The sequence below is a fragment of the Artemia franciscana genome, chromosome 15, assembly GCF_032884065.1.
Source record: "Artemia franciscana chromosome 15, ASM3288406v1, whole genome shotgun sequence".
NCBI classification, from domain to species: domain Eukaryota; kingdom Metazoa; phylum Arthropoda; class Branchiopoda; order Anostraca; family Artemiidae; genus Artemia; species Artemia franciscana.
In genome coordinates, this window is record NC_088877.1 from 28,897,267 (window position 1) to 28,910,523 (window position 13,257).

At 34.0% G+C, this 13,257-nt stretch overlaps 1 protein-coding gene and 1 long non-coding RNA gene across 5 annotated transcripts in view; one reads left to right on the forward strand and one right to left on the reverse strand.

The window, feature by feature from the left end:
- Positions 1-13,257, forward strand: part of LOC136036309 (uncharacterized) — a 487,034-nt gene that overhangs the window by 455,548 nt on the left and 18,229 nt on the right. The gene's annotated exons all lie outside the window — the stretch shown is intronic.
- Positions 1-13,257, reverse strand: part of LOC136036306 (TBC1 domain family member 5-like) — a 66,406-nt gene that overhangs the window by 26,402 nt on the left and 26,747 nt on the right. For all 4 annotated transcript variants that reach the window (XM_065718456.1, XM_065718459.1, XM_065718457.1 and 1 more), the window contains 2 exons: positions 7,023-7,108; positions 3,005-3,164 (listed from right to left, as the gene is read on the reverse strand). In XM_065718456.1, coding sequence (XP_065574528.1) covers positions 3,005-3,164; positions 7,023-7,108 — 246 coding nt within the window. The remainder of the gene's footprint in view (positions 1-3,004; positions 3,165-7,022; positions 7,109-13,257) is intronic.

The following is a 13,257-nucleotide window of genomic DNA, read 5'->3' on the forward strand; positions in this document are numbered from 1 at the left end:
TACTGTCAATATCTGGAAAGATGTTCGACCCTACAGAGGATCTGACCACGACTTGATCAAACACCTTGGAGACGAATAGTATAGCTTCCAGCCAAATCGCTCATGTGCGGACCTAATATTCATGCTTAGACGTCTAGCTAAAGAATGCAGAGTGGCGTTCAAATATCTTTGTGGACTTCGAGAAGGCTTTGAACTCCGTGAATCGTGAAAGTCTATGGAAGATTTTCATCCATTACAGAGTCCCTAAGAAAATCGTGGCGGTTATTATCACAATGTATGAGGGTAGCGAATGTTGCATCCAGACACCAGGGGACCAAGCTAGTTTCTTCCGGATACTGTCAGGAGTAAAACAAGGTTGTGAATCTATCGCCATTACTTTTGTAATGGTGATTGATTTCACCCTGCAGAGCACAGAGACAAGAAGCATCAGATTAAGCCCCGAAGTCTAGGTCAACGATATTGAATTTGCAGATGACATAGCAGTGCTTGAGTCAAGCCAAACTGGCTACAAGAATTACTAGACGTATTCATGGTAAAGGCAAACCATCTTGATCTGCGTATGAATGCAGAGAAAATCAAATTCATGGCAAAAAGTGAATCACCTCTGTAAATTAAATGTGGCGACCAAGGTGTTGAACAAGGTGTCTTGTCCAAATACCTAAGAAGCATCATCGAGAAAACTGGCTCGACATTAAAAAAAATTGCTCACTCGAATAGGACAGGGAAATGGTGTCTTCAACAGACCATGTCCAGCATGGAGATCTCAAAAATTTTCTATGCGTCTGAGGCTATGTCATTTTAACGGCAATGTCACGCCAATACTACTCTATGCAGCCGAAACATGGCACCTGGATCACAAACAAGGGACGAAAGCCCTGGCTTTTCAAAACTCGCGACTTCGCAAAATATCGAACATTCACTGGTCACAGAAGACGACTAACAAGTCCATCCGCAAAATGACGCGTCAGCCTCTATTGATCGTCATCATCATAATTCGAAGGTGGTGGTATTTGGGACACACCCTCCATATAAGCCAACACTGACTCCTAAAAGTGCTTTACCTGGCAACCATCAGGAAGTCACAGACGGGGAAGATCCAAAAACAGACTATCCCAGACCTATCCGAGGGCTCTAGGCAACTTGCACACCTCCGTTCAACCAGAATGGGAGCACATCACTAAGGTCTAAGTCACCCCTCCCCACCCCCCTTGTAGGTTGCCTAATGACGCAAATCAAGCCATATGTTGAACTCCATAAAGATTATCTTAAAGTGTTAAATAAAAAGGTATCTAAACTGACATTACCTTCAAATAGAATTTCTTAATATGACCTTTAAATATCAACTTGAGAATGGGGTTTTTAATCTACTTGAAACCCTACCACACTTTTTTTTTTCATTGAATTATTTTAAAAAATGACAACACGACAGAGAATATTTAACTTGAAGTGAAATAAACTACATTTCGCTTAATTAAGCCTAAATATACTGAAAATAGTTTTAAAAGAAGTTTCCATTCAAGGGTTTAAAGATTAGATTGATACATTTCAAATATTTTCTTTGATTAACATACTCATTTGAGGTAAATTGCAATAATAAAGATGAAAGAAACAAGGTTAAATCTCATTCTAAAAAACCCTTTTTAATAGCTTTAAATACGAAACTTTGGTTATAGGTGAACATATTGATACTAGTCTTGTGGTGCCTTTTTGTATCTTCCAAATTTATGGAAGCAATAAAGAAAAAGCCGAATTCAAGATTCTGTAATCTTTTAACGACCCCAACTCCTGTAACTGCAAATGAGGATGACTCGGACCGTGAGTAACGCCAGAAAATTTCTCAAGTGGGGAGTAACTGCTACCACGACCCTCATGTTCACCAGATTTAAACGAAAATACTTCTCATTATTTAAGAATTAACGACGCTCCTTGACTACTATGGTCCCTGCGTCGGTCCTGCAGTGCATTCCTGCAGCGTGATTCGATCTCTGGGTCCCGTATTACCAAGCTAAGGTCAAATCTACTGCGCCACCACAGGACGAAAACACTTCTCATTTGTATATTCTATACATTTTTATACGTCCTTACTTCCAAGGGGGAGGGATCGCCCCCTACTCCTCCCCCTGTTGGCAATCATACTCAGACACCAATCCCTTGTTTCTTGGAAATAAAGCAGAATAGGACAATTACAGTTTTGTACTTCAGTAATCAAAGGAATTGATGTCCTTATAGGACTGACAAAAAATATTCTAATGTAACTAAAAATTTTAGTTTAGAAAAAATATACTTAAACCTTACATGTATTTTGTCGAAGCATGCATTTAACATCTAAAAATGTAAGCATTTACAAGCTAGATAGCAGCATAACTAACACATTTTAGCCAAGTACATATGCATACTAATAAACTTGAACAACGGAATTTTATATTTATGACCGACACATACAAAAAAGAATAAAGGTGAACCAACAATACAAAAAAAAAAAAAAAAAAAAAAAAAAAAAAAAAAAAAAAAAAAAAAAAGAGAAAATTGGAAGACGGTTTACCATAAAATCTAGACTATCCATAAAATTGGGTGCCATAGCAACCAAGGGCAAATAAATTTTGCTTTAGCCGAATTAGAGCGAAATAGATAAAAACCGACACATAATGCTTTTAACAAGTTTAATTTAAATTATTATCGTTTACATTTTATTTTCTTCGATCGTTCTTGTTTACGAATCGCGTTACGGATTATCGTAACCTGGGTATTTCACATAGCCTATAGTCAGTTATGAATATTATTTTGTATTTCTTAAAAAAAAAGAAAAAAGAATCGATTTCTTGGAAGATTTCTGATAATCCACAAAGCAAAAAATCGAATCGCGAGTAAAAAAACATTATGACGCTTATTATTCTTACCTCCATAGGGTTAATTTAAACTGTGGTTAAATTCAAAGGTACAAAAGAGGAAATTTCACCTACTACACACTGAAAAACTTTAGTCACCTAGCACTTAATATTCTTACCTCCATACGGTTAAATAATTTCGGATTAATCTCTAATAGTAATTTTGATTCTTGCTCTTTACCACTAAACCAGTGTTTCACACCTTCCATCAAAAGTGAAAATAGGGAATAGGCATCATACTCAACACGATCTGGTTCAACAATCAAAGAATACAGTCGACTAAAATGAAAAAAATTAACTAAAAAAAGTAATTTGTTGGCTTTGTTGAATCATCTACATTGTATTTTCTGTCTAATTTCACTTTTCCATTCACTGTTATTTATGCTGGATCAACTAGGCCGGGCGTTTATTGTGTTGAGTAAAATGTCCTGACATTTGATGCCTGTGTTGAGTTACCTTGGGTTCGACTGCCTATGTTGTTTAGTTGACTAGGCTAAGTTTTCTATCATACTCAACCTGGGTTGAGTCTTAGTCACTTGGACAGGGGGGGGGGCTGACCCCTCCCCCGAAATTTTGTCTGACTCGTGCAAACATAACAAAAATACATTTAACAAGATTATTGATACTCAAACAAAATCATGGATACGTACTTGCTTCCTCGTATTGCGCCTTTTGTTGAATTGACTCCACTGATCTTTTAATGATTCAAGGGATCCAGGGTGCAGTTACCTGTACCAAATTACTGAATTTGAGCTTCCTACAATCTCTACGTTATTCTTCTCGGTATTTCATCTTACCCAAACATTCATCAATAACCGCACTAAGCACCCTATTTTTTAGTAGGTTTCACTTTGGAACTCTATTCTGACAGGTATATGTATCTCCTTCTTCTAGAACTGTGTTTTGGAATTATCGCAACTTTTATACTCCACGCCCTTGACTAATTTTTTTTGCATTCTATTGCTGTGCAGATTGTCTCTGTTTTTCTTTGTTTTCTCAGTTTATGGTTTCTTTTTTTTCTAGCGTATTCTTCTTTTGCTAGTAAATTTCACTATATTCTAATGCATATTCTCGTTTCTCTCTGCTTTTTCTTGAGGGGAAATGGATGTTATTGCATATTTCAGTGTTTTATTTATTCTGTTTTCAGTTTTTAGTCATTGAAGTGTTAAGCCCCAAAGGAGCTAAGATTTTTTGGCCAAATAATTATTAGTAATGCTTGTAAAACAATTTTTTTTCAGTATGAACAAATTAGCTGGATTAGATTTAGCATGCTGAGGTGAATAAGTTGACTTATAATCATTGATTTCATATTTTAAGTTGACCATGTTGAGTCGTATACATTGAGCTTATTGTTTAGAAATTCCTGATTTGAATCCTCTGAGCTAAGTTTAGAATGTTGACTTTTCTATGTTTAGATTCCTGCGATTGAGATGTCTGTTTTGAGCTTTTTACATTGATTTGACAGTTAATAAAGACAATCTAAGGAATACACGACTAGGGGTTGTCCATGCGTATAGAATAAAGTGAGGTTAAAAAAGTTCAAATTTTTAAGTTAAGTAAAAGATTGATATCAACCAAGATTGCACAAACAAAGAAGAACCAGTGCAATCAACAGGGCAGAATTCTCCACAAATGAATATAAGCTGTCCACGTAATTTGGATTTTCTTGGGTGACACAAACCATGTCATCCTTGGAGGAATAGTTCCAAGCGTCTAAAATCTTGAGTACAAAGGTTATGTCAAAGATGGTTGACTATCCTCCAACTCATATCGTAAAAAGTCACTAAATTTATATTTACATAGAGAATATATCTACATAAGAAAGACGTTTACATTTGAATAAGCCATCGCCTAGACTTATATGATCATTTATCATATTTGAAAGAAAAGTAATTTCTTCCGTATTTACCGAAATTGACTAAACATACATAAGTTTAGTCAAATAATTGACTAAACATACAACTGGTGCTAAAATGTAATTGACTATTGATTGAATCATTCATATTTAATGTTAATGTATATTTAATTGAATTTCTTCATGGCCTGTTGTAAACACAATAACAACAGGAGTACAAAAAAAGAGAAAGACGGAAAATGACAAATAAAAAATAATAATCAAAATTCATAACATAAGTACACAAGCACAATGAATTACCCAAATAATCACACAATACACATAACAAGCACAGCAATTACACAACAAAAGAGCACAGTAAGCTACACTTACTATTTTAAAAAGGGACACCATTGTTGACCATTAATTCGTTTAGTATAAACTTCAATGCTTCTGCCGATGGGACCATTAGGGTCTATAATACCGTATCTCCTAATGACCCAGTAACTACTTGCCCAAGGTGAGAGGCGGAGAAGATATCCGGCAAACCGGTAGTAAAGTCACCGGAGTTGTTTTGATTCCATTGCCGAGAAGGTATGCGAAAAAGGCGCAATGTACAAAAGATTTGGAAGCACCTGCGCGTTATAAAGTTCAGCTAGTAACCGGCGATTAAAATGAAGTTCATTACATACTATGCTGCCGTAGGCACTGGACGTCCAGCGCTGAAATAACGGATGAGGCTTTCTAGTTGCTTTAAAAGAGTCACTGATTGCGAGGACAAAATGTTTCCTTTCCGGTTCAGGGACAACCTATACTTCATCAAGATCAACTTTAAATCCTTAGGGAACTGGGCCCCAGTTGAATAGTACCACTTCTGACTTTTCAGCGTTAAACTTCAGATTTATCTTTGAATATGCTTTGATCAGAATGGAATTTTTTTTCTCAAACGCCAGTACTGTTCGGCTGGGGTTGAATTCACCATCCGCATAAGTAATAAGAACATCTATTTATTCTAAATACAAGAGGAAACTGCATGGGGATGGGAGACCAGAATATAGTTATTGAACACGATTGAGCCATTCCAGCCGAGTGGACTGGTGCGCTGGACTTAGGATCCTTTGTCCGAGAGGGCGAGGGTTCGAATCCTAGTGCACCCAATTATTTGGTTTGGGACGGGGGTCAGTGGCGTGACTCTGTAAGCTCAGCCAGAGTCGACTCAGCTCTAAATGGGTACCTGGAGAAATCTAGGGAAGTTAAACAGGAAAGGTGTGCAAAAACACAGGATGGCTGGCCCTCATCGACCCATTGCACTTCCTGGCTGAAGGACCCTGAGACGGAGATCAGCACCGCCGGTTCGGACCTTAAGGGTCTAGTACCACATCCTTTACCTTTTTTTTATTAAACACGATTGGAGACGTAAGGGCACCTTGCATTACACCAAGGCGAACAGGTATAACCATCACTGTAATCATTCTATTAGGCAAATTAGTTATGGCGATAAGATGACGATCAAGGATCGTCTGCTAAATGATTCCTTAATTTACCTTGACCTGAAAGAGGTGTAACACCTTAATAACTTTATACACTATGTTGGAGAAATAGGATCATTCTCTAGATGACTCTTGAATAAACCTTAGTTAAAAAGTGTAATCAATCTATATATACGATGCTGTGATAGAGGGGGTCGGGACTCAAGGTAACCTAAAACCCCCAATCGTTCAGATTTCAAACCTTTATCAGCTTCCGATTTCGACAAGGTATGAGAAATCCACCTTTACACGGAAATATTAAGGCTTTATTTTTAACTGAACTACGTACATAGTTTGGCAGCTTTGTTATCGAAGCTTTAAACTATCTTATTAAGTATATTTTAGAGACTTTTTTAACATTTAGAACTTTTTGATTTGATGCCATCTACTGCCAAGGGGATGAATATAAAAATGGGAATATATTTCAGGATTTGCGATCAAGTGTGCATTCTCCCAACTTCCTACAATCACCAGCATGAACGATATGAATAGGATGGGTAATATTAACTAGATACCTTACATAGAAGGTACACTGGTCAGTAATGAGACTTCCCTATTGTATAGACTATCACCAACGTTTGTTGCATTCTCACGATAGACCAATTAGCAGCTGAAAAACACTTCGAATATTAGACTGTACTACTCAAAGAATAGGATACAATGAAGTTGCAAATACAATGTTTTTTTTATTAGAAATTCTTTTTAAGCAATATTGAAAACATATACGTTTACACTGACTATTTGTTTAAGCAAAATCAATAAAAAATGACTTACTGATATGAAAAATCCCCAAAATTTTCTAGCTTTTGCTTATCACAATGTACAGTAAACAACAATGGAGCCAACAATTCATGCATACCCTAGAGTAAAAAAAATATGAGAAGGAAAAGTTTCCATTCTAAGTGTAGTAGAAGTAAATGCATGATAAAGAGGACCTAGCGTGATGCGATTAAACAAAAATACTTCCTCGATACCTACTGACGAAGAATTAAGAATGGATACCCAGAAGATAAGTCCAGGATCCCTCTCCTACCGGCTTTTGTTCTTCTAAACGTAATACACTTTAGGAAAACATCAAATTACACGGTGATTGAGAACAAAGAGAAAAGAAACACGTCTTTTTCAAAGTAATAGCCTCTCCCTTTGAAAAAAATTCTAACTACCCCCCCCCCCTTAAAGGTTTAAACCTATATAGCTATGGTGCTAGTAATATGTTAATTTACAAAAATTGGAAGTCTGTAGTTTTTTTTTAGAATGTTACAATTCTAATTTGAAACAGTGTCGATAATCATTTTGCGAAGCAACAATATTGCTTTCAAAGTTTTTTTCTTCGTCTGATCAGTCGTCCGTAGCTAAATAAAAATAAGAGATAAAAATTGGAATTTTTCCCGATAAAGGGATTAATACAGAAATTTTTAGAGGCAGTTGATTGCGTTTCATTTATTTACGTAAGAAAAATCGCCTTATCAATTACCGAAAGAAAAGACATGCGAAAAATTGACGCGAGAAGAAAAAAAATGGTTTGAAATATTTTTGATATTGCGAGGTTTCGACAAAATAAAAAAAAAATTATAAATGAACGTCTGTTTCCTTGCGAAACGCGGGATCGAACCTGAAAACTCTTGATCAAGAATCACAGCCTTAACCACTGCGCTGTCACAAGGTATTACAAATTTTGATTTATCTAAGACTATGTTCAAATACTTTTAACAATATACATATACAGATGGACAATTCAAAACCCAAAAAGGTAATATTTCGATATAGCACAGTAATCAAAACACAAATAAGGAAGGTGCACTTTGGATCTCTAATCGACTTTAATCGAAACATAAATCGGCCCCTATAGTTTGGCACAGGAGTCTATCTATATATATAAAAACTAGCTGTAGGAGTGGCACTTCGCGTCACCCAAACACCTACTTGGCGGGGGCGCTTCGCGCCCCCCCAAGTCCCCCTGCGTGCGTAACGCCATTGTAGTTGTGTCCCTGTGTCCCACCTGTGAATATAGATCTATATATATAAAAATAAGTTGTCTGTCTGTCTGTGGATGGATCAGGTGACGTCACCTGAAAAAACTGGATCAGGTGACGTCAAAACTGAAAAAACTAAAAAAAGGCAAAAACTACAAAAAAAACTAAAAACTAATAAAAAAAATAAAAAAGCTAAAAAACTAAAAAAACTAAAAAAAGGCAAAAACTACAAAAAAAACTAAAAACTAATAAAAAAGCTAAAAAACTAAAAAAACTAAAAAAAGGCAAAAACTACAAAAAAAACTAAAAACTAATAAAAAAAATAAAAAAGCTAAAAAACTAAAAAAACTAAAAAAACTAAAAAAAGGTAAAAAACTAAAAAACTAAAAACTAAAAAAAAATAAAAAAAAAGGAAAAAACTGAAAAATAAGCTAAAATAAAGGTAAAAACCAATAAAAAACTAAAAAAAAACTGAAAAAACTAAAAAAAGGCAAAAACTACAAAAAAAAACTAAAAACTAATAAAAAAAGTAAAAAAGCTAAAAAACTAAAAAAACTAAAAAAACTAAAAAAAGGTAAAAAACTAAAAAAAATAAAAAATAAAAAAAAACTAAAAAAAAGGAAAAAACTGAAAAATAAGCTAAAATAAAGGTAAAAACCAATAAAAAACTAAAAAGAAAAAAAGGAAAAAACTAAAAAAAATTTTCATCTAAAAAACTAAAAAAAACTAAAAAAGGTAAAAACTAAAAGAACTAAAAAAGAAAAAAATAAATGACGAAACTCAAAGAGAAAGCGACCAGGACAAAAGGAATGTTCGATTAGCAATCAACAAAGCACCGGGACACAGGGAGTATAAATGACGACCAGGACATAAGTAAAAAAAAAAAACTATCTATATATATAAAAATAAGTTGTCTGTGGATCTGTGGATCGTGGATCAGGTGACGTCACCTGAAAAAACTGGATCAGGTGACGTCAAAACTGAAAAAACTAAAAAAAGGCAAAAACTACAAAAAAAACTAAAAACTAATAAAAAAAATAAAAAAGCTAAAAAACTAAAAAAACTAAAAAAAGGCAAAAACTACAAAAAAAACTAAAAACTAATAAAAAAGCTAAAAAACTAAAAAAACTAAAAAAAAGGCAAAAACTACAAAAAAAACTAAAAACTAATAAAAAAAATAAAAAAGCTAAAAAACTAAAAAAACTAAAAAAACTAAAAAAGGTAAAAAACTAAAAAAACTAAAAACTAAAAAAAACTAAAAAAAAGGAAAAAACTGAAAAATAAGCTAAAATAAAGGTAAAAACCAATAAAAAACTAAAAAAAAAACTGAAAAAACTAAAAAAAGGCAAAAACTACAAAAAAACTAAAAACTAATAAAAAAAGTAAAAAAGCTAAAAAACTAAAAAAACTAAAAAAACTAAAAAAACTAAAAAAAGGTAAAAAACTAAAAAAATAAAAAATAAAAAAAAACTAAAAAAAAAGGAAAAAACTGAAAAATAAGCTAACATAAAGGTAAAAACCAATAAAAAACTAAAAAGAAACAAAGGAAAAAACTAAAAAAAATTTTCATCTAAAAAACTAAAAAAAACTAAAAAAGGTAAAAACTAAAAGAACTAAAAAAGAAAAAAATAAATGACGACACTCAAAGAGAAAGCGACCAGGACAAAAGGAATGTTCGATTAGCAATCAACAAAGCACCGGGACACAGGGAGTATAAATGACGACCAGGACATAAGTAAAAAAAAAAAATTAACAAAACTAAAAAGAAGGTAAAAACTACAAAAAAACTAAAAAGAAAAAAAAACTAAAAACTAATAAAAAAACTAAAAAATCTAAAAATCTAAATAAACTAAAAAAGAAAAAAAAAGGAAAAAATAAAGGAGAAAAACAAAACTAAAAAACGAATGTATATACAGACCGGTACACCGGGATACAAATGACGACCGGGACACAGGGAATATAAATGACGACCGGGACACAGGGACACAACTACAACGGGGACACCGGGGGAAACAGGGGGATATAAATGACGACCGGGACAAAAAAACTAAAAAGAAAAAAAAAACTAAAAACTAATAAAAAAACTAAAAAATCTAAAAATCTAAATAAGCTAAAAAAGAAAAAAAAAGGAAAAAAATAAAGGAGAAAAACAAAACTAAAAAACGAATGTATATACAGACCGGGACACCGGGATACAAATGACGGCCGGGACACAGGGAATATAAATGACGACCGGGACACAGGGACACAACTACAACGGGGACACCGGGGGAAACAGGGGGATGTAAATGACGACCGGGACACCGGGACAGGGAATGGTCGATTAGCAATCACCATCAACAAAGCTCAAGGGCAATCATTAGAATCATGAGGTATAGATCTGAATACAGATTGTTTTCCCATGGACCATTATATGTTGCATGTTCAAGAGTCGGTAAACCTGACAATCTATTTATATGCAAAGACAATGGGACAGCAAAGAATGTTGTATATTCGCAAGTTTTACGTAGTTAAAACCATATATATATATATATATATATATATATATATATATATATATATATATATATATATATATATATATATATATATATATATATATATATATATATATATATATCTATCTATATTCACAGGTGGGACATAGGGACACAACTACAATGGCGCGTAACTATTATGGCGCGTAACGACTTACGCGCGCGGGGGGGCTTGGGGGGGGGCGCGAAGCGCCCCCACCAACTAGGTGTTGGGGTGGCGCGAAGCGCCACCCCAACAGCTAGTATATATATATATATATATATATATATATATATATATATATATATATATATATATATATATATATATATATATATATATATATATATATATATATATATATATATATATATATATATATATATATATATATATATATATATATATGTTTTTAACTACGTAAAACTTGCGAATATACAACATTCTTCGATGTCCCATTGTCTGTGCATATAAATAGATTGTTAGGTTTACCGAATCTTGAACATGCAACATAAAATTGTCCATGGGAAAAACAATCCGTATTCAGATCTATACCTGATTATTCTAATGATTGACCTTGAGCTTTGTTGATGGTGATTGCTAATCGAACATTGCCTGTGTCCCCGTCGTCATTTATATATTCCCCTGTGCCCCCGGCATCCCCCTTGTAGTTGTGTTCCTGTGTCCCGGTCGTCATTTATATTCCCAGTATCCCGGTCGTCATTTGTGTCCCAGTTATCTCCCGGTCGTTATTTGTATCCCAGTGTCCCAGTCTGTAATTTCTCTTTGAGTGTCCCGGTCGTCATTTATATTCCCTGTGTCTCGGTTTTTAGTTTTCTTTTTCTCCTTTATTTTTAAAGGACTTTTTTTCTTTTTAGTTTTTTTGTAGTTTTTACCTTTTTTAGTTTTTTTGTAGTTTTTACCTTTTTTAGTTTTTTTTCTTCTTTTGTATTAATGCTAAAGCCAAGGTTCGAACCTGGAACCTCGCGGACCTGGAACATAACACTTTACCAACTCAGCTACTTCGGCTTGAATACATTCGTTTTTGAATGAGTGACGACCGGGACACATATGATGTGTCCCGGTCGTCATTTGTGTCCTGGTCTGTAATTTCGTCAGTCGACAAACATGACATCAGACGACAAACAACTTCATGACGACATACAGCTCAATCCTTATAATGACGTCAGTCGACAAACATGACGTCAGTCGACACACAAACATGACGTCAGTCGACACAAAAACATGACGTCAGTCGACAGACACACAAACAACTTATTTTTATATATAACTAGCTGTTGGGGTACCAACACCTAGTTGGTGTCCGAGAGGTTCCAGGTTCGACCCTTGGCTTTGGCATTAATACAAAAGAAGAAAAAAAACTAAAAAAGGTAAAAACTACAAAAAAAAACTAAAAAAAAACTAAAAAAAGGTAAAAAGAAAAAAAAAACTAAAAACTAATAGAAAAAAAACTAAAAAACTAACACATGGAATGTTTGATTAGCAATCACCATCAACAAAGCTCAAGGGCAATCATTAGAATAATGAAGTATAGATCTGAATACGGATTGTTTTTCTCACGGACAATTATATGTTGCATGTTCAAGAGTCGGTAAACCTTACAATCTATTTATATGTACAGACAATGGGACATCGAAGAATGTTGTATATTCGTAAGTTTTACGTAGTTAAAAATATACATATATATTTATATATCCATCTATATTCACAGGTGGGACACAGGGACACAACTACAATAGCGCGTAACGACTTACGCGCGCGGGGGGGTTGGGGGGGGGGGCGAAGCGCCCCCTCCAACTAGGTGTTGGGGTACACCATCAACAAAGCTCAAGGGCAATCATTAGATAAATGAGGTATAGATCTGAATACGGATTGTTTTTCCCATGGACAATTATATGTTGCATGTTCAAGAGTCGGTAAACCTGACAATCTATTTATATGTACAGACAATGGGACAGCGAAGAATGTTGTATATTCGCAAGTTTCCCGTAGTTAAAAACATATTATATGTTGCATGTTCAAGAGTCGGTAAACCTGACAATCTATTTATATGTACAGACAATGGGACAGCGAAGAATGTTGTATATTCGCAAGTTTCCCGTAGTTAAAAACATATTATATGTTGCATGTTCAAGAGTCGGTAAACCTGACAACCTATTTATATGTACAGACAATGGGACAGCGAAGAATGTTGTATATTCGCAAATTTTACGTAGTTAAAATATATATATATATATATATATATATATATATATATATATATATATATATATATATATATATATATATATATATATATATATATATTCACAGGCGGGACACAGGGACACAACTACAATGGTGCGTAACGACTTACGCGCGCGGGGGGGCTTGGGGGGGACGAAATATATATATATATATATATATATATATATATATATATATATATATATATATATATATATATATATATATATATATATATATATGTGTGTGTGTGTGTGTGTTCATTCCTATAT